The sequence below is a fragment of the Podarcis erhardii genome (genome assembly GCF_964252035.2).
Source record: "Podarcis erhardii genome assembly, chromosome: 5".
Lineage (NCBI taxonomy): Eukaryota > Metazoa > Chordata > Lepidosauria > Squamata > Lacertidae > Podarcis > Podarcis erhardii.
In genome coordinates this window covers 45,083,938-45,106,140 of record NC_138509.1, presented here as the reverse complement: position 1 = coordinate 45,106,140, position 22,203 = coordinate 45,083,938, and the positions used below count along the sequence as shown (strand labels likewise).

Sequence of the window (22,203 nt, the reverse complement as noted above, 5' to 3'; positions counted from 1 at the left end):
CCTTCTTCTCAATGCAGTTTATAATGTGAACCAATGTCCCACCATTTTTAAAAGCGTAAATTAGAAAGTTTTCAAAATCTATCAATTCAACCTGGAAATAGACCTGAGTAATGACCCCTCCTCCCCACACCACTATTTTACTAAGGAGTAATAGGTTAGCCAATAATATTGTTAGCTAGTATAGGGTAGGTCAGGGAGAGGAAAATCAGCCAATTACAGTTTTAGTCCTCCTTATCCCCAGTGGGTGTTTTGAATCAGCCTTTTAAATGAGAATGTTCCTTTAGTATTTCACATTCAAAACCTGTTATTTCCTCTACTGCCACAGCATTTATCCAAGTTATCCTCTGCGATACTAAGCTTTGCAAGCCATCTGCTGCTTAGAACTTTCATCTTTGCTACCTTTAGCGCATGCAAATAGTCATCTATTAAAACAGAGTTTTCCAACCTTTTTGGGTCCACTGCTCCATTGACCAACTACATTCTTTTGGCAGCACGCCTGTGGGGCTCAGGAGCCCAGTTATGTCACCCTTAGCTACAGAGCTGGCAGCCTCTGGCGCTTTTTTGAACACCCTCCCTTGTGGAGTGTTCCCTCTGCCTCCTCTCTTCCCCCCTCTCATTGGGAGTTTCCTGGGCAGCTGCAGCTGCCACCCCTGGTCTCTGAGCCCCAAATAGAGGTGCCATCTCCCACTGCCCCACCGGGGCCTGGGAAACACCCCCTGGCCAGCCCCAGAGGCACCATTCGCCTGGAGAGCTTGTAGCTGCAACAAACAACCACACAAGTCTTTGGGAGGCAGAGATGTGAGAGGGCACCAGAGATGGGAGGGAAGGAAAGAGGGACAGAGGCCAGTGTTGCCTGCCGCACATCTGACCATCATTCAAGGTATCCTAACGTGCCACGGCACACTGGTTGAAAACCACTGTATTAAAACAAGCCCAAGCCATTGTGTTCTAAAAACAACATCCAATAGAGGAATTGTGTTAACTGGGATCCTCTGATTAGAATAACATTACAATGAACATTCCTATTCCACCGTGTATGGTTGATATTCTGCAGTACCCATACCTATTAAATCTCCTGCTGTAAACCATAATCACAAGATTTAAATAACTGATCTTCATTCAGAAAGCACTAAACTACACTGGGCAGCTTGGAAATGTGGAGTACTCAAAGGAAAGGGAATGATTGTAGGTCTGTGTTGTAGGAACCCAGAAGTGGGTGCCTTGCTGCTGTCATTTGACAGTTGACTGGTTTAAATATTTCTATATATTGCTATTGGGAGGGGAGGGTGTAACCCTCCATGCACACTTTCCTGGGAATAATTAATTGATGTTAAGGCTAATAAGCTTTAGAGAGTAGGTTTTAGAGGTTAAGGCTAGTAAGTGCAATTGAGTAGTCACTGACATGAGTCAGTTTAAGGCTTTTCCAGGGTTGTACAAACCATGTTAATCTGGAACAAAAATCTGGAGCACAAAAGGGAAAACTCAATTTTATTGATCACAGATGCAAGGCAAATACAATTCGAAACAAACTGCAAAAGGCTTCCTCCAGTGGTGAAAATAATTTCCCATCAGTGATGGCTCACTGTAACTTCAAGTTGCACCTTCTGCAAAGTGGAATTGAGGCAAGGCTTTACACATGAAACAGGCAGGCAGCTGTGGAACCTGTTGTCCATTGAGTTCTTCAAAGTCTTGTCTTCACTTGATACAACTGGAGTTTGTGGTGTCAGCCACCAACTCAGATGACTTTAAGACATGTCTGATGGTCACACTTTGAGCATCTCCTCTCCTGTCAGGTGGGGACCAGTCCCCACATCCTTGTGATTGTTTTTTCCCCCTTGCACCTGCAACTTTCTCCAAAATGCAACCAGTTCCACAGCACGTTTGTGGGGAGGAGGGAATGGTGGCACAGCCTCAAAGGAGTCTGCATAGGATCGAACAGTTAGCTCTGCTCTCAGACATAATTCATGTTTGAAAAGTAGAGCCATCTGTCAATTTTGCTTTGTGAGGCATTTGTGGCAGCACCATCACACACAAAGGAAAGAAAACTCTATACCATGAGGAAGTTCAAATATGTCATGTACCTGTAACACTGTTGTACAAGTGCTAAATATAAGTAATGCCAACATATTTGAAAGCTACCTTAAACCTGGACTACCAAATAATGATCATAATTATATCATGAAATTGCCTACCGGTAGAGTAAAAACTAGAAATACAGGAGAAGATATGAGGTGTAAATAAGAAATAAAGGAAAATAACTGAAGAGAAAGAAAATAGGTGAATAAAGAAGACATACACAGTTAAATAAAGACACATCTCTGTTTCTTGGCCAGGGTAAAAAATAGGCAAAAAGAATGTGATCCACTGGTAAAAGATTCCAGGCAGTGACATAAATATTGTCTGTGGGGATAATCTTACAAACCATTATTTATCTGGCAGTACATATTAGTCTTCTCCCTGGGGTAGATTCTGCCACCATTACTCATGTTGAGAAGCAGCTTACGTGGCAATTGGTCCCACTGAAATGAATTACTGTTAGAGATTCATGTAGGTGTGCTTTTACTGTGGTTGAAATTTAAGTTATTTATACATTGATATTGTATATGTGCATGTGCATCTATAGGTGTATATGGGAAGTAAGTAACAGTATAAGGCTCTGGGTCATATTTGGTGAACATTTCACAAAACATTTCAGAATGAGTGTAATTATTGAAAGGGTTAATCATATAAACAGATATGTTAAAATAGTGTAACAGCACAACATTATTTTTACAGTTCAGTACAGCTTTGGACTTTGTGGTGCAACCAATTGCTCTGGAAATAAAGCTCATTTGATTTGTCTTTTGATTTCATAATGTTCTCATACAATTCTGACTTGTTATTTATGAGTGTGTGCTACTGAGGCTATTTGAAAATCAAATATATCCCAGTTGTTTGGATTCTTTTTTCTTTCAAAATAGCCCCCAACCTAACAAACCTGTGTTTATGTTGAAAGACAAAAAGCATGTCAGTTGATATATAGATCATAGTGGAATATATTATTGCGAATTTACTGTAATCATTGTTCCAGCTGACTGGGTTTTAAGTCATGAAACAGATAGAGTAACTTAAAAGTATCAATTTTAGGGCTAAAGGGCTTCTTTAAATATTGTCAGTTCACCAACGCACACGCACACACAGACTGCCTGGATTTGGTTTGTTTTTCAGCACAGGCAGACATTAAAATTCCATCTGAGTGCTGTCTTTAAATTGCTTTGATGCTAGGTGGGTTTCAACCCTGACCTGTCCTGACGGCAAGTGATGGCTGTTACAAGCTTCGGATCAATATTCATAGCGGGTGTCCAGGACTGATAACACTATCCAAGACAATGTTCCCTATCAGTATGGACAGCTGAGATATTGTACCATTAGTGGTGTTGTTTTAAATAACCTGATCCATTTCTGGGTCTATATAATGAATTTTACAGTTTAGATATTATCTTTAAGAAGAAGCGACTCGTAGCAGTGAGGCAAATCAATGTTTCCTTGGCTTTTCTTGAAATAAAGTAGACTATAATTCCAACACTGTTTCTTATATATTCTTGAATTGTGGCAAGCCAGTGATTGTGTTAACAATAAAAAGCATCTGCACTTTATCAAGAGAGTAAAAAAAACAACACACAACATTGCCTAAGTTTGAACATACTTGATAAAATCTCTCATATAGTCATAAAACACCATGGAACGGGCCACTTCTTTCCACAACAACCTAATGAGGTTTTAAGGTATTTGTATAAGGTGGCAGTCTGGTACTTTATAAACTGAGAGTGGCTAACCTACAACCCAATTAAGACCAGAGCTCACATGCTCACTTTGGCAGTAACCCTCCCTCTATTGAACACAGTGGAACTTATTTCAGAACTAATATGCATAGGATTGGGCTGTTGCACCTAGTTGGTGTGTTTTCGTCTTTCAGATGGTCCAATTTTGTAGCCACGTCAGATTATACGAGCTTTTGGTCAATTCTGGCTCAATGTTGCATAAGGTTTAAGTTACTTATATACTGTATATTCTTTTCAGTTAAACTATTTGGGCACAAAGCTAAGCACTCTGGGAAATGAGTGTTTATAGTCTATGGCCTTGACTGCACATGGGATCAGCTAAAAGAAAATGTTAGTTTTTGTTGCTATTGTGGGCCATCTATCACAAGTAGAGTGCATGCTTTGCATTCAAAAGGTGCTAGGCCGAGTCCCCAGCATCTCCAAGTAGGGCTAAGAAACTCTTGCCTGAGTCACTACTTGTCAGCGTAGAAAACACTGACTGAGCTAGATGAGCCAATGGTCTGACTCAGTATAAGTTGGTTTCCAACCCCAATGCTCCATCAGTATACCTTTGTAAGCAGCAGGTGGGTAGAAATAGCAGAGAGCCCAGATAGCATCAGCTAAACATTAGGAGAAGCAGAGGGGATGGTAGAGGATTTTCTTCGCTGGAGGTATTTGGATAGCCATCTCTTAAGGATGTTGTACTTGCATCCTGTACTGTAGATCTTGGCTGGATTAGAACAGCCTTTTGTGTTGGAAGTGTAAAGAAAATGAAGGGACTTTTTATCATATGTGGTGGGATTGTAATGAAATTAAAAAGTTTTGGGAAATGATATACAATGAGCTGAAGAAAATGTTCCATCTAATATTTGTTAAAAAACCTGAAGCATTTTTGTTAGGGATTGTAGGAAAAGACCTGCCAAGGAAAGTGAAAAATATCTTCATGTATGTGACAACAGCGGCAAGAGTCTTAATAAAACAAGGATGGAAGAATGAGGAAATCCCAACTAAAGAACTATGGTAAGAGAAACTGATGGACTACGCAGAATTGGCAAAATTGACACACAAACTATGGGACAAGGATAACTGTGACTTTAAAGATGAATGGGAACCTTTTACAAAGTACTTAAAGAAACAACAAAGTGAACTGGACTCCTTGGCAGGTTTTCAATAAACAATCACAAACTTTTTATTGACAAAAGCTAGTCAGATAAATTAAGGATCTATACAATTTTGTAACATGCAGAGAATAACATTTGTTGATAAACCAGAGAGAGGAGCTGAGGGAAGTCGGGGGGGGAGGGGAGGGGGGTTACTTTATGGGGAGGGGGGAGGGGAAAAATAGGGGGGAATTAAGGCTGATATGTTTTTTGATAAAATGTCTTGTTGAAATGCCTAATAAAAAATATTTTAGGAAAAAAAGAACAGCCTTTTGGATCTCCAGATGTCGCTGCACTAAAACTTCCATCGCCACTGACTAACCTGGCTAGGGCTAATGGGAATTAAAAGTCCAATAACATCTGGGCACTCAAGGCTGAATCACTCTGTACTGGGTGATTTCCAAGACCCCTTCCAACTGTATAGTTCTATTATAAGTGTTACTCTATTTCTATCAAAAGTCCCCAAGACTACTCAACCAATCTGCATCAACAAGTGTTATTAGAAAGCCCATCAGCTAAGAAGAAAGATGAAGAGGTCTGATTTAACAAAAGTTGCTAATAAAATCTGGCATTTAGATCTGACGGCCCTTTTATGGCACCTAAAAGTGTGCATTGGACTGGCCCATCTGAAACATCAGAGAAGTTAAGTCAATGGCAGCTGGAGGGGCTTTGAAAGCACCCGGCCACACTTGATATCAGAATGGATCAGCCAACAGTATCAAAAGAGGCAGTACATAGGCACAAAGGTTAAGATGTGAAGAGGGGAAGAGATAAGGATGAGATTTCACGGAGAAAGGAATATACCCTAACAGAGAGATGAGCCCATAGTTAATCCTGAAATTGTGGTGCTGGTATGTGAGCCTCGCTGTGTTCCTGTTCTTGGATCATTTCCCACACTTCCCATAATTGTTCCTGCCTTTTCATCTCTTCTCATCCTCTCTATCTCATAAGGCAGGGATGGAGAAGCTGTAGCCCTCCAGATATTCTTGGATGCCAACTCCCATCAGCTGTAGGCAGCATGAACAATGGGCAGGGATGATGGGAATTAGTGTGTGTGTGTGTCTGTACCTCCTAACCTGAGCAAACTGCCTACGACCACATGCATTTATTTACTGCACTTCTATCCCACCTTTTTCTCCAAGGAGCTCAAGGTGCCATACATGGTCATTTAATCCCCACAACCACCCTGTGGGGTAGGTTCAGCTGAGAGGTTGTGACTGTCCTCGCCCAGTGAGCTTCGTTGCCAAGGAGACATGTGAACCCTGTTCTCCAGGTCTGACACTCTAACCACTGAACCACACTGGCATTCCTGCCAGGGACCCTAGTCCACAGCCAAGAATTCTCCACAACCTGTCGCCAGCACTAAGTCTACTTATGAGCCCACCAATTAGCTCAGTGGGTTAGAGCATGGTGCAGGTTGCAGGTTTGACCCTCGTAAGGGACAGCTGCATATTCCTGTATTGCAGAGGGTTGGACTAGATGATCCTAGGGTTGCCACCTTTGTTCTGGCAAAAATACAGGACAGGGCGGGAGGGGGCAAATTATTTTTCACCTGGTGCTGAAGCGACTTCAAAGCAATCCATTTACAATCTATTGCAGCCTAACAGGATCGCCTCTCTGGAATTTGTTGTCACGCACACATGCCCCATACACATGGATTTGTATATCTCCCAGTGCTTTGCTACCCAGTACATCACCTTTCACACACACGCATTTGGAGAGGATCCCTAACCTGGCACACAGAGAAGCCTTAAAATACAGGGCAAATCATTTTACATTGAAATGCGAGTCGCTCCTGTATTATACAGGACAGGTGGCAACTTTTCCAACTCTGGAATTCTGTGATTCTACGACCAGCCCCGCCCCCCCCCCACCGCCCCAATGTCCCAGGCAGCGCCGATCAACGCCCGTCTACTCGGAAGCAAGTCGGCGGCGCTCACTCTTCCAGTAACTGCTTGCAGGCCCTAAGGCGCCGTTCGCAGCCTCCGTGTCGGCGGGCGACTACATTTCCCAGACGCCTCGGCGGGCAGGAAGGGTTTGGGAGGCGGCGGCGGCGGCGAATGTGCGCGCTGGTTGTGGGCAGGCTGCACGGGCTGCTCTGGGCGATGGCGGAGTGGGGGAAGCACCTTGCGGGCGTGGAGGGGCTGGTGCTAGACATCAGCGGGGTGCTTTATGACAGTGGAGGCGAAGGAGGCGGAGTCCCCATTCCCGGATCTATAGAAGCAGTGAAAAAGTAAGTGGGGACCCGCGGAGCCACCAGGCTGCAAGTTTCTTGTCCTTCACAGAACTCCTTCCCTCTGGAGACCCCAGGAGAGCTGTTCTCCTCGTACAACCATTTATAACGTCGGAGCCCTTGTGGGAGCTGTGAGGAGGAACAGGCGGCGCGCACTGCAGTCGTGCTTTTTCTCAGCGAGAAAAGGGGTTCAGATAGGGAACGTCTTTGCACTTTGCTTTTCGCACTTGAAAGGGGGAAAATGCCAGGGGGAAATAAAAGGCGAGATTCCTTCGGCGCGGTTGTAGAGCAGGGCTGCCAGCCCTGGTTGGTTTAGGAACGTAGGTAGCGGCTCCATCTAGCTCAGCGCTGTCTACACTGACTGGCAGTGGCTCGGCAGGGTTTCAGGCAGGGAGCCTGTCCCTGTCTGACCCGGAGTTGCCACAGGTTGAACCAAGGACCTTCTGTAGGCAACACGTGAACTCTGCTACTGAGCTGCAGTCCTTCCCACACAGCTGGCAAGTCATTAAAATATAACAGGTAGGATCTGAAGATTGTCTGTGAGCCACACAACCTCTGAACTGAATGAAGTCCTGCCCCCTGATCTCCCCCTCAGGTTGGCTCTCAGTGGCTGTTGTAGTAGATTGACACACATTCTGTACACATGCACACACATTTTAGCTGCAATGGCCACATATTCTGTCAGCTAATGCTGATGATGCACACCAGACACTGGTATACTGCATTTACAAATAACTTAGAAAGCTTGTGCATCAACAAAGGAGGCTTTGTTAAGGTGCTACAATAGACTTGTTTTTGCTGTAATAGGCTAACAAAACAACGGAGAATGTATCAAAGTTGCATATCTTCTATACTCCCATTATTTTTAATCTGATCGCTACAACTCTAGTGTTTTCCAAAAAAAAACCAGTTAGCGTTTTAAAATACAGTTGCATAAAGCAGTTAAAAACTGTTCCTTCTAATAAACAGAATGAGCATTAAGATACAACCTTTTAAAAAATTGACAAGATCAGATGAGCAAGCCGAAGTGTAGCGTTTTCTCTAATTAAAATGAAAACAAAACGTGTTTTGTAAAATATATATTAACTGTTGAGGTATTATCCCTAAAAATAAGTGTCTGGTAAAAATGCAGTTAATTTATCCAGAATTAACTTTAATTTTCAAGTATACTTTGAATTACAGGGAAGGGGGGCAGGACAAGGTCTATTGTCAAATCTAGTTGTGCTTGTAGGAAAAAACATATTTTTTTGAAGTAGAAAACGCCTCAGGCAGGTGATCTTATTGTGGCATCTTTGTCCTGTTAGAGTTTCCTAGCGTAGTGAGTATTGAGTTGATTCCTTTCTTTACTGCCTGGGGGTACAAAAAATTCATTGCTGCTGAGAATAATGGCTACTTCTCCTTCACAGAAAATGGGGTGGCAGTATTAACACTGATAGGAATATGAAAAATAGAATCATGAACATACAGGGGCCATCTAGTTATCCTTTGCTGTGCGGTGCGGAATCACCCTTGTACCAAGCCCCTACAGATGAATTCATGCAGTCCAAAATATTATGTATCTCAGACAAATATGTGGCAGAAAAATTCATTGAAATTACTTCTGTAACAAGTCAATCTACAACCCAGTGGGCAAAGTCAGAAAAACAACAACCAACCCAGGGTTGCTTACCCAGAAAGGATTCTTCCTCCTGACTCCACATATGATAATCAGTGAAAGCTTGAGTGTGAGTAAACTAAACCCTCTTTCTTTCTTATAGACTTCCCAAGACAATTTACATTAATAATAAAATTTCATTAAAACATACAGTGTAAATCACAATAAAACCTTTTAAATAAACTATTGAGTTATCTGATGGAAAATAATTGGTACGATCCACCAGTATGTTCTGTTGAGTAAGCCTCATTCACCTATTTTGCATGTAATGCTAAGCCAAACCGTAGTTTAGTGTGAGCAAGCACTAATTGCAGCTACTTAGCTGTAGCTACAATTGAAGCTGTAGCTACTTAGCATTTCATGAGGACCAATCAATTGGAGTTGCACAAGAGCACCAAATTATTTTCAATTAGAGAACCAGAGATCCTTTTCTACTAGAATTGCTCTTTCATAGCTCCCATTTATTTCAGTCTCTCAATGTGGCATTTCCTGATACTTTGGTGGAAGGAATCATGCTCACATGCAGGGTAGGAAGAAAATTTCTTTTGGCTCAAATGGGCCACACTTGAAGTACCAGAAATGAATCAAATTGGATATTTTGTAATTTTTATCTATTCTAAATATATTCATTGATCTAAATTTGCATTTGGTCTCTTTGAACATGTGCAAAACAGTAGGGCAATGCGAAGGCACTTTCCCACTGTGGTTCTTCAGCAAGTGGTATTGTGTTTGTGATCCTGAATGTAGTCTTTAGCTATTATGACTAGTGCCTATGGATATCCTCATCTTCCATGAATTTGTCTAATCCCCTTTTAAAGCTGTCAAAGTTGATGGCCATCAACCACATCTTGTGGTAGCTTATTCCATAGTTTAGCTATGCGCTGCATGTAGAAATGCCTCTGAAAGCCTGTGCTGGATCTCTTGCTGTTTGAGTTCATTGGATGACCTTGGATTCTAGTATTATGAGAGGGGCAGAAATCCTTTTTCTTTTCCCAGACTCTTGTCTCTGCAGATTGCTTTCCCGTTACTTTGCATTTGTTTAATTTCTATTGACTTAAAATTGCGTTGTATTGTTTTGCGTTTATTTTTTGTGTGCTTTTCATTTTCCGTTAGTGGGAAAATCCATGTAAAATCCATAAAATAAAATAAAAATGAAATGGGACTGCTGTAGTGTATGATGCAAGGCCTCTTCTGGTATTACACATATGGACCCAAAATGTGCAGGGAGCCTCCATGGATACAAAAGGCTCCCCACTTCACACAGCTGCCTTCCAGGAGTAGGAAGGCAGTAAAAGTGGCAACTGGGTGGGTGGAGTTAGTGCCTTCATTCTTGCTTCCTGCACCCCCTCACGTGTATTGTTGCCCATGTTTGTAGCAGCTGAAAAGGGTGGCAGTCTCATTTTGCGTAGTCTGACTGTGCAAGTTGCTTTTGTTGGTTTTGGAAAATGTTGGTTTTACAGCTTTTGTTGGTTATGGAAAATGTGCTGTATTATTTTGCTGAGAACCAAAATCTATTGAGGCTGTCATGAATAACAGTGGATACTTACTTGGAGACTTTGCCCTTTATTTCACATAATTAAGGCAGTGAACTATACATTAATTCTCTGCTTCGCAATTGGATGAATATTACAAACTGTTTAAACCAAAGAGTTGTCTGTGCTGTCCTTGGAACCTTAGCTGTCTCTATTAGGCTTCGGTGTCTGTTGTGGTTTTTCAGTCGGACTACAAAATAGTAACCATATTGTTCATTGCCGTGCATGCTACAGCTCTTACGAGCTGTAATCTGTGCAGACAACTTAAGCTGTAATTTAACATCAGAAATATGTTGGTTGATATGGCAGCAAAACTAGAGGCTTCAGGCAAAACGGGCGATGCTGGCATTCTGTTTGAATTGCTGGAAGCCTCTGAGTCCAAGTCGTTCATTAGGGATTAGTATGTTTCAACAGTTAATTTGGCTTCAATGCTTATTTGACCCAAGGGAGAGTGGGAGACCATCCTGAATCTTCAAAGTGTGCCTTGACATGCAAACTAATGATGGTCCCCAGGATGTTTAGTCCAAACAGTCAAATACATTTGGGCTAGGTCCGCGGTAGCAGAAGAGCGAGTGAAATTTGCTCAGGCTGAAAATAACTGTTGCATCTTCTGTGGCTGGGAGCCAGTGTTGGGTTATATATATATAATGCCTGTTCACATTGCTTCCACATACTTGTAGCCTGTCACTATACTGCAAATTTCTCCTGAGCATGCTTTCCCAATTAGCCTACGAGATAAAAAATGGTTGAAGTCACATGTCTTTATAATGGGAAAATGGTAAGAGAGTCATTGAAATAAAGTTCGGAAAGAGGCTTGGATGGACAGGGTTGGTTTATGACATTTTGCTGCCTAAGGTGAAGGATAAAATGGTTACCCCGAACCCTGTACATTCTAATACAAAAGCTAACTGGACTGGAAGTTGAATTTTATTTCAACACTGGAAGACAGAAAGTCTTCCTACTTCTTTGCAATTTCCCATGCACCATTGTGGCTGTATTTCTTTCAGACAACTTATTCTTTCATAGCCTGTGAAATTATAAACCTTAATATAGCTTCAGGAGTGTGGTTAGTGTGTGTGCTTGTGTATAAGTTCATGTGAGAGATTTTTCTTTCTGCTTCAACAACAGCCTTTCCCTTACAACTAATTGAAATGTGTAATTAGCAGAGCTTGTGGTCTACTGCCTAAAGTCCATCATAAAGAAAATGCCAATTCTTTAATTATGAAAATAAGATGGAAGCATTAAAAACATCCCATCCTTTCTTAGTTTCTGTGTTTGCTTTGAAATGGCGAGGGACAATCTAACACTATAACCATATACATGTCTCCATGAGTTCGGTGAGACTTCCTTCCAGGGAAATGGGCCTAGGATGCATCCTCTGGAACTTAACTTTTTGTGATGTTTAGACCGATATATAATTATGGAGGGTTGCATGTGCTGGAAAAGAAAAACCAAACTGGAAGTTGAACAGCAACATTTCTCTTTACGTTTGATCAGCCAAGAACAGAATTTGCCTCATTATCCTTATTGCAGAAAAGCTCTTTTATCTAATAACTTGGATTGTTTCTCACAGTGTAATTATGGATGCCAGGATGCATGCAGTTGTCAGAATGATCCAGAGTAATCAAATTTCAATTGCTGAGTGAAATTTCATATTAGGGTTTGATTTATGTATAGCTTGCAAAAGTTAACACACTGTGGGCGAGTGCTAATATGTTATAATTTTTATAGCTGGCCATCAGCTTATTTGGTTAAGTGGATTACATGTCATCAAAGAATAGCTCGTTGCATTCCAAAATAGTCACTCTTGTTTTGTCACTTTGTCAAAACATCTGTTGAGTATGCAAGCCTTTGTGTACTTTTTATAACTTAATATGAAGTGTGACCACGGGCGTATATCCTCTGCCCTTGCTAGCAATTACTTTTATTGTTTTAATAGGCAAGGACACAAGTAAGAATCTTAGTTAAAAGCCCTTATCAAATCAGCCATAGCATCTCCTCTCTTCTGTGCTATTATTGCCCTGATTGGTTTATACAGCATCAACATGAGGCAAGTGATTTGCTTTTCATGTTGCAACCAGTGAGGAGTTGGCCAGTTACAATGCAGAAGGTGCTTAAAGAAGCAATAAAACATGCTCCGCCTGAGACCTGTTATTTGCATTTACAGCTGTATGCTGATAGCGTATACATTAGCATATACATCTGAAAAGCCCACAGCGGTTGGACATTTACAACATCCTGTTGTTTGGCCACTATAGGGCATCTGTTAGCACAACTTTCAACAGCGCTCTTTAAAAGAGGAACGGAAATCTTGGGCATCATGAGGCGGTGGAGCAGCTGGACAGTCCTGTTAGAATAAGATACCTGCAGAGTCTTACAAGGGCAGGATTGCCAGGGAACCTAGCAGAATTGGAATTGTAAAACAATTCAGTATGTAGGGGCGGGTTGCAGGGAGCCAGTACAGATGATCCTGCAAGCAGGTCTACAAAGACCCTGCTTGAGGTGCATGTGAAATAGACATTTGCAGTGGCATCTGCTAGTTTCTGTGAGTGGCAGTGATTGGTGATGCTGACACATCAAGCTGCTTTTTTTTAGGTAGATAAAATAGCTACACTTCTTGTATATTGAGGCCAAGTACTTTCATGTTATTCTATATTTTAAATCTTAACATTAATTATTTTAATTTGATATATTCTGACACACTCTCAATAAATGCAACAGTTCTAAGACAAGGCACATTAGCTATATGATCCCACCTTTTTACCCTCTCTTTCCATCCCATATATCTTATCCCCTAAGTTAGGGAACAATGTTTTTTATAACAATAATCACTGAAGCATTGGAAATGCACATACGAGTTGTATGCAAGGAGACTCTTCCATACAAAAAAGGTACTAAAAACATAAATGCACCAACATGTCCCAGTTTGCTTTTCCATTTGCGTAACCAATGTGGCTCCAATACGCTATGGCTTTCCATTTTCATGTTTAAAACTAGGGCAAGGGAAGGCCGACTACACATGACTCGTTCAGAGACATTATACCACCATGATATTTCTGATCACTGACAAAGCTGAGAATTCAAAATGCTACATTTCCATTCCAGTGCCTTTTTACTCAATTTACAGACCCCTGCATTGCCCCGACATTTTCTTCTAACCAGAGGATCTGTGCTCTTGTAGCATGAATCCCCAAGTAAGGTCAAAGCAGTTTGCTGCCATATCATGACAGTAAAGCAGTTTTTTTGCTAGCCCCAATTAGTAAATCATCTGTTAAAACAGGCAGTAGTTCATAGTTCTGTTTCCCCTATAAGACCTTTTAAAAAATAATGTATACTAGAGGATAAAACCATCCTTGCAATATTATGATCCCCAAAGAAATGGACACAAAATACCATATATATAGAGAGAGAGTGTGTGTGTGCTTGTAGAATCATGGTAACTTCACAGCTTTTAAAAAAGGTATGAAGCCGACTGAACCATCCACTTTAATTCTAGTTGTAAGGCCTTGTTAAAATGAAGCAAAGAATTGCTTCCTTTCTGTTAGTCTCAAGTTAATTGTTTACCAACAGATGTTCTTTATATACGAAGTATAATAATGATTTCACAGTGGAAGTGTTGTATTGGATTTGATTGGCTTGATTGGCTTTTATAGATGATAATTAGTGACTTCAAAGGCAAACCGTTAACTATCCATCAGTATGAAACAAAGGCCACTGTAATATGATTACTGGATTATATTGCCCATAAAAATGTTGTGATTAAAGCAGCTCAGTATAGTAGTAATGGCAAATAAATTTATTTCCAGGACTGTACAGCTAATTAATTAATAGCTGAACTACAAAGGTTCATAGGTGTCTTTGGGATAATCAAGGAAGGAAAAGCTCTCAATGCCTTTACAGATGAGCCTTTTTCATGCAATTTCAACTTGCAATCAGATCTCAATTACTGTGCTATCAGTCTCAAAGATCAGAGGGCTAATTGGTGAACATTTAATCCGTCACTTGCGTTAATAGATGATAGAACCCCAAGGCTACTAGTTTTAGGCTTTGAATTAGAAGAATAGGATTGAGGGCCCAATACTGTTGGACAGAGCTATGCATGCTAACTAGAGCCGAACAATGTGGTTTTTTTATTGTCACCAGTTGCATGCCTGCTAGCTTTTGATGTAGCTTCAAACTCTGGCTGCTTGGCTCTTCATCTGTTTATCTCTCAAAAATATGAGTGGGATTCTCCCCACCCCACTCCTGCCAGTGGCTATAGTTAATTTATGCAGGGTATATTATTTTTGGTTCCCAGGGATCCCAAATATTTAGGTGTCAACCTGTGTAGAAAAGCAAAAACAAGCAAACAAACAAGCAAAAAAAAAAAAAAAGGATCAAGATTTTAGCTTGCTACTTGTTTTTTGTCTAATTTTCTTGTTATGGAGTTAGGTATCATCTCAGTTGCCCTTCTGTTGCTCCAACCTTTGCTGAACCTGATGAACTTGCTCCTTTAGCTTTGAAGACCTATAACGTTCACGACACTGGTATTGAATTGCTGTTGGATAACGTAGCTCTAGTCTGCCCCAGTGCCCCAACTATCTGTGTTGCTATCTAATTATTCATTGCTTCCTGGGTGTGTGGTTTTGCTTCTTTCTGAGAGCTGTATTCTACTTTTGTTAACTGGCATCCTTTTGCTGTTCGGTTATACAACCATACTCATTAAAAATCACCCTCTAGGGTGGCCCAGTTTTCTCCCTCACATAGTAATACTGACCCTCTTGCCTTCTTGCTGTACATGAGCTTGACACAACTCACCTTTTTTTTTTTGCTGCAAGTTTCTGTTATATATCTACCAACTATCTTTCCTGCTCCTTTTTGGCCTTCCTTTTCTTTAAAAATATTGGAAAATGAGAAGGTGCCTAAGGAAAGACCACAAAGTAGATGAAAGGAAAGGAGGGCATCGCCTCTGAACGTAAGCGAGAACTTAACAGATGAAAGTTTTGAGCAAAGACAAGAGAGCATAAAAAGGAAATAAAACATTGTAACTTAAGGTTGCCAGGGTTGAGATAATATGGAAAAGGACTGTGAAAGTAGGAGGATGCCGAAGTCCTTTTAAAGAGAGATAATAAAGATCAAAGCAATTACATTACTGTCATTTTTTGGTGTAGCTCAGTAAATAACAGAACGCTTCCTTATAATGTTTGTAGAAGTAGGAGTGTTGATAATCTACAGAAACATTCCAATATTCTTTGTGCTAGTATTTCCTCATTTGCCTAGAATTGTGGCTTTGCTTATCATAATTTGATAGATAGATTTTGATGACTTCAGTCTATGATGGGGGGTGCTGGACCTGCTGAACTGTCCTTAGTAGCTGGTAATAGACCGGGAGCCCACTTGCATTCTGTTAATGGCATCATTAATGATTACTTGAAGACCCAGGGATATAAATAATGTTGATGAATTTGCAGTAAGTTCCTTTGAAGTAAAATTGTTCTGTTGCTCTGACAAGGGAATGCTCAGCCTGAAGAATCTTGCAGAGTCTCTATCTTGATAGAAGGGGGTTTCCATAAGTGAGCAACACATGATTGACAGGTGCTTCTGGTTTAACACTGCTTGTTGCCAGACTCGAATTTCAGCCTTGCGGAAATACATGTATATCTGATAATCAAGAAGCACACTTTGTGGGGAGGTTCACTGTGACATAAGAAAACTAATTTCCTTCTATGATGCAAACTTTGAGAAACTGCTTCTGCTAATCTCTCTCTCTCTCTCTCTCTCTCTCTCTCTCTCTCTCTCACCCCAAACAAACCTTAAATTCTTTTTTAACAAGTATGGAAGTCTCAATACACTGAAATGCACAGAATACATAATGCTGAAAATTAACTAGTTCAGACACAAATGGCTGTTGGAGTTGTATTTTGGGCTCCTTCCTTCTCTTAAACACTCAGATTCTCCCTGAATTCCTGGTTCATTGCAAACAGCAGCTCGACAAAACATCCAAATCAGGCAAACTGTCATTTCTGCAAAACATATTTTACCACCTGTAAACCATAGTTTATCATAGTTTAAAGTGGGTTTCCTGTTTTGGTTAAGAGGAAATAATGGTTTGTCATGAACGAGGGAACAAGAGAGAAAATTGGAAGACATGAAGGAATGGGGAGCATGTGAAACAGAAGCATAGCCTGATGCTTATATCTGGAACAGGATAATGTTTATAATCATAATATCAACTGTCAACCAAATTTTGAACTCGTTGTGTGTCTCCCATAGATTTCTGGGTCTTAAATAGCACTCCTTTTAAAATCTGAACCTTTGTCAATATTTTCATTGCACTGCGGGCTAGTGAAGTATATGAGGCAGTATCATAAGTGGAAGCTAACAGGCTAGGGAAACGGAAGTTTAGGCAGTGAGAATTATCTGGGCCTAGAAAATAATCTGAAAGTGCCTGCTGTCATTCTGACTTGCCTAGCGTCAGAGACTGTGTGAAATACAGTGGAACCTCGTGTTACGTACCACCCTCCTTGTGAACGCTGCAGGTTATGAGCTCCGCTAACCCGGAAGTAGATGCCCCTTGTTGCAAACTTTGCCCTGGGATGCGAGCGGAAGTCGCTCACCGGCAGCGCACCAGCAGCGGGAGGCGCCATTAGCGAAAGCGCGCCTTATGTTATGAGTGGTTTTGGGTTAGAAACGGACCTCTGGAACGGCTTAAGTTTGTAATTGGAGGTACCTCTGTGAAGGGAATTTCTATGCCAAGAAAAATTACTATACGATGAAGCACCACATCTACAAGTGGGAATTTGAAACAACTTGTATATCTCTGCTTATATATACAACAATAACAAATTTCCTAGTTCCTCAGTTCACCCTTTCCATCATAACTGTAGATACATCCCTGAGTTTCTTCATGTTATGGGTGTGGTATGAGGAGATATATGAAAATATTTTTAATTTCAGTGAGGAGCTGTCCCTTATGCTATGCCAGTTCTTTGAACTGACCTTTACCTCATTCTGACAGAACAGGACAAGACTCTGAGTGACAATGTCCCACAATGCAATTACTGTGCGTCAGATGAGCTGGTCCCTTACAAATCACCTCGAACTTTACACATCTGCTGGCTGTCAGCATCTGCCAGGTTCATTCACCCGAAAATAATGAAAAAAAGCTCTCATTATTGTGCCATAACAGGTAAAGTGTTAGGACAATTATTGGACATCCTGAGTGACCTTGTACAGTCTTAGCCAACTGCCCTTGCCAACATATTTTTGGGTCAGCCTATGGGTATGTAAAATAGAAACCCTCTTCCCCCACCCCTCCCTGATTTTAGATGACATACAGGTTATGACACAAGTTGGGAGTGGGAGAGAAGAGAGAAATCTGGGGATCCTGTCAGAGCATTGTTATTTTCTAAATTGCTGCTGCGCCTTCTGGAAAAAACAAAAACAAAATGAAGATTCAAACTTAATAGCTAAGGTGAATTCACTTGCAAATGTAGGACTTAATACATCCCCCCCCCTTTATATCTGACTTCAGTTTATAATGAGTACTGGCAAACCTCAGAGATATTATGGGTTCAGTTCCAGACCAGTGCAACAACGCGAATATTGCAATAAACTGGGACACAGTATGTAGTAGAAATGATTGATTCCTTGTAAATTAATACCACTTTGCAATATTTAGCTGCTTCAAACAGTGCTTTTGCAAAGGGCTTTAATCTCTGATGAGTGGGGATTAAATCCTGCTGCCATAGCTATGTGATCTTGTTTCCTGCTGGGAACAGGGCATGCAGCCAATGCGGAGTTAAGCCCTATTTCTCCAACTCATCAGCTGACATTATCAGTGACATCAGCTGGTGAGTGCAAGTGTGTGTGTGTGTGGGGGGGGGAATTGCTTCGCAGACCAAATTGGACCCCCTTGCGTGCCAAGTTTAACCCATGGGCCAGGGGTTCCCCACCTCTGTAATACAGGTTGAAAAGAGAGGTTAACTTCCAGTCTTAAACATACAAGTGCCAGTAAGAATATTGGCAGTGCTGCCTACCTATCAGATTTTATGTGAGCCAGGGCTCAGGAGGATTTAGTCTTTCATTCTGTTTTCAGTGCCAAAGCTCAGTCCTGAAACTTCCCAGGGTGAATAACAGCTTCAGGATAATTTAACCCCTTCCCCTCCCCTCATTCTGTGGTCCCAGATACCCCTATGGTTCTTACTTAAACCTTGACACATAAATTACAGCTCCCATAGTTTGGTCCTCGGAGTCAAGATACCAAGTGTCTTGGCAGTCCTAGAAAGCTTGATGCAATGGAACTTCTTTATCTTCATTTCTGTCATACGGGTGTGTGCAACCCCACATACCTTTCTTCTATGATTTTCTGTGCAGTTCTGTGGTTGTACTTGTCAGAAGAGTATGTTCTCAAAATGTTGGTAGTGTCAGAGATTTTAAAAAAGTTGGTGCGCTTTGCTGCAAAACAAGTTGTCAGCGGACCTAGTTCAGCTCCGTGCATGCTGAATGTCTGTATTACAACCATTTTTCCTTCTCTTAATTCAGATAAATGTTTAGGGAGGACTCTTAGGGCAGTTCCTAAGTCATGGATGGTAACATCCAAATGAAATGAAAACGAAAATACACCAAAGAGGAGATACTCGGCTGAGTGCAGGTTTGACCCAGCCATTGTTATTCCGTTTCCAGTTGTTGTTCAGCCTTCTTTACCAGTTCTGTTATTTCATAGTGAAGAGATCGCCAAAGGCTCCATGTTGTTTGATTATGGTTCAGCACACCTGACACTTGGCAAACCTTCCATCTGGAATTGCCCCTAAGCTTATGATCTCAAGCAAAGCATTGCTGCATTGATTGTAACTCTCTTCGCCGCCTTCCCATATTGATACAGTGTATTGGCCCAAATTCATTGACATTTCAAGTAGCCAGCCATACCTAATAGCTGTTTGAGTTAATCATGTCCTACAGTTATTATTTCATATATGTGGCAATGCAGGTTGTTCTTTAAGCTAGATTGTTAGAATCCTAGAATTAACTCTGAACAGCTTTGCTGGATTTAAAATATATTATTATTATTATTATTTTGTTTTTATACTCTAGTGTAAACTATATTTGGAATAACAGATGTGAAGTACTGTCATCTAACTGTCACACCAATTGTTCATTGTTCTGAGAAGGTCACATCATAATTCATTAACAGTAATTATTCCCTGGGTACACGCTGCACTTCTTTACCTCAATTGCTTCATTAGCCCATGAGTGATTCTCACATTCGTTGCTGCAATCAATGAAGATATATTTATAATGTACAAGTGGATGCTATTAGTTACAATATATTAACTGCCTAATTTAAAATGGAAAAGCTATCTTTATGAAGGGCAATTAACCACTAAGTGTAATTGATAATTCACATACCTATGATTAGGAAAGACAAATAATGCCAAAAGAATGATTATGGAGACGACATCTTTGGACATTTTAAATGGTCATAAGATGTGTGTGTCGTGCCCCCTCCCTCCCGCTCCTGGCATAGGACCACATTTTTCAGAATTGCTTCTGATAGATATATTTTGCTTGAATTTACTTAATATGTTATCCTTAATACAAAAGGTATGGATTTTGACCTCTTTGAAAAATCATCTTATTTCCACACTCTCTTATTTTTTTATTATTTAATATCATTATATACATACTTCAGCATACAAATTCCACATCCTTTACAAACCTAATATTAACAGATATAAGTAAATATACCAACCATTCTTCAATCTTATCAACAAAAAATTGTATACTGGGCAGAGCAACCCACCCCTGATCTGCTGTTGAACGAGGCAGATATATTCTTCCATCTAGCTTTGCTCAGCTCTACCACTGCAGAGCTCCTTAATGAACCCCTCAAGCTGTGGGTAGGTGGAAGTGCAGGCTTGTTTGCTGCATCAGCCTATGATGTGGCATAAAAAACAACAGGATTCCTTGCCCGGCTTTTTCTGCCCTGGCCAGTGTGAACAATTGGGTTGTGTGTGCAGTGTAGCTCCACTACTCTGTGATGGCTTCCTGCAGCCCTGGTAGGTTTAGGTCACCCATTATTGTTTCATCTTTTATGAAATTGAACATAACTCTTCATTAATTTAACCCTTTAAGGGAATCTTTACTAATGTTAAAAAAATGCTCAACATTTATTCCAACATTTACCAAACCAATGGTTTTGTTACCTCTGCATCTCCCCCCACCCCACCCCCCAAAATGCTGGAATACTAATGTCACTTATATGGTCCAATGAAATTTTTATACCTGTTCTATTCTTAACCTTTATTAATATTTGTATACAAAAAATATTAACCATTCTGAATAAGAAATGATGTCTATATCTCCAACATTCATCTTTCTCTGCATAAATCCTTTTAAACCCCACCCCCACCCCGGTGTCATGTACTATCTAGCTATATTATAAAACATTCTCAACTAAATTTTCTTTTGGGCTAGCTTGGTCCTACACGGGTTCCCATACTTTGTTTGAAATGCCTTTATTTTCACAATCAAAATGGTATTCAGGTGCCATTTTGAGGTGCTTGCCAACTGTGAAGTTCTTATAGCACAAGTTTACATTTGAGTTTATGTTTACTTGGAAATAATCCCCAGTGGGTTGTATCCCTCCCTATATAATCTATAGATGGAGCCAGAAAGTTGCATCACCAAGATTTAGACGGATACTGTTTGGTTCTCATATATATATATATATATATATATATATATATATATATATATATATGAATGCAAACAACATAATAATCTGTTTGGTTCTCCTATATATATATATATATATATGAATGCAAACAACATAATAATCTGACTCTTTACATATGAGTTTGTAATACATTCCTCTCATCTTCTCATTTATATAAATTCTGAATTCTGTCGCTGATTGATTTAATGTCTTACCGTTTTGCTCTGTCAGGATCAAGACATCTGGTCTTAAGCTGCAGTTCTGCACCAATGAAACTCAAGCTACGCGAGACAAGTTTGTAGGAAAGTTGCAACATCTGGGCTTTGACATTGAGGTGGATGAAGTCACTGCTCCAGCACCAGCAGCATGCCGAATCCTAAAGGAACGCAACCTGAGGCCACACCTGCTTGTACATGATGGTCTGTTAGTGTTTAATGCTTTGTACACACTTGCTGTTAATAACAATGTGGTGCAGTCTTATTTTTGCAGTGAGAATGAAGACATTTCAAGGCATACATGTTTCCAGGTCTGTGGGTTAGATCCAGGAGCTCCACTCCTTTGTGCATAATGCCTCTTCTGCTCAGGGTAGTGCTGTTTTACACTTTGCATTAGGGTGTTTCAAGGGAAATGAAAACTCAGCCCCAAAATGTGCTTCAACAAGAGTGTTCGCAAACTCTTGCAGAAGCATGACAGCTCCTATAAAGCCTAATTATTATCGGACTGTGTGAAGTCTTGCAGTAGTCTTGCACAAGTGTTTGATGAGCAGCATTAGTAGTTACTTTTCTTCTGCACCTTATCCAACCACCTTCTTGAACTGGGAATAACAGGGAAGGAGAACCATTGAGGTAAAATTTACAGAACATACAATTTATCTTGAAATTAGAAAACATCGTTTTTGCTTTCTGTAACATCACAATAGCATATATTCTTGTTTTGCTATCAAGCTGCTTCCACGTGGACCTGGCAAGCTGAATATCTAGGGAGCTGGTGTTTTTGCTTACCATCATAGGAAGACGCTTCCATGTTCTGACTTTCAGCTTCGAGATCTAACACAGTGTGCCCTGTGTATCACCTAAGTGCATTTTCCACACCAGTGACAGAGGTTCCTGAGGATGGCAAGTCACTTTC

General features: G+C 40.6%; 1 protein-coding gene across 2 annotated transcripts in view; it reads left to right on the top strand.

Moving 5' to 3' along the window:
* The first annotated feature begins 7,015 nt into the window (after positions 1-7,015).
* Positions 7,016-22,203, top strand: part of LHPP (phospholysine phosphohistidine inorganic pyrophosphate phosphatase) — a 117,648-nt gene continuing 102,460 nt past the window's right edge. The window contains exons 1-2 of one of the 2 annotated variants that reach the window (XR_014157008.1): positions 7,016-7,193; positions 21,307-21,494. Coding sequence is in view for 1 of the 2 variants with exons in the window: in XM_081863783.1 (XP_081719909.1) it covers positions 7,021-7,193; positions 21,307-21,494 (361 nt within the window). In the remaining variant the exon portion in view is untranslated. The remainder of the gene's footprint in view (positions 7,194-21,306; positions 21,495-22,203) is intronic. The other variant, XM_081863783.1, reaches the window with a different exon arrangement.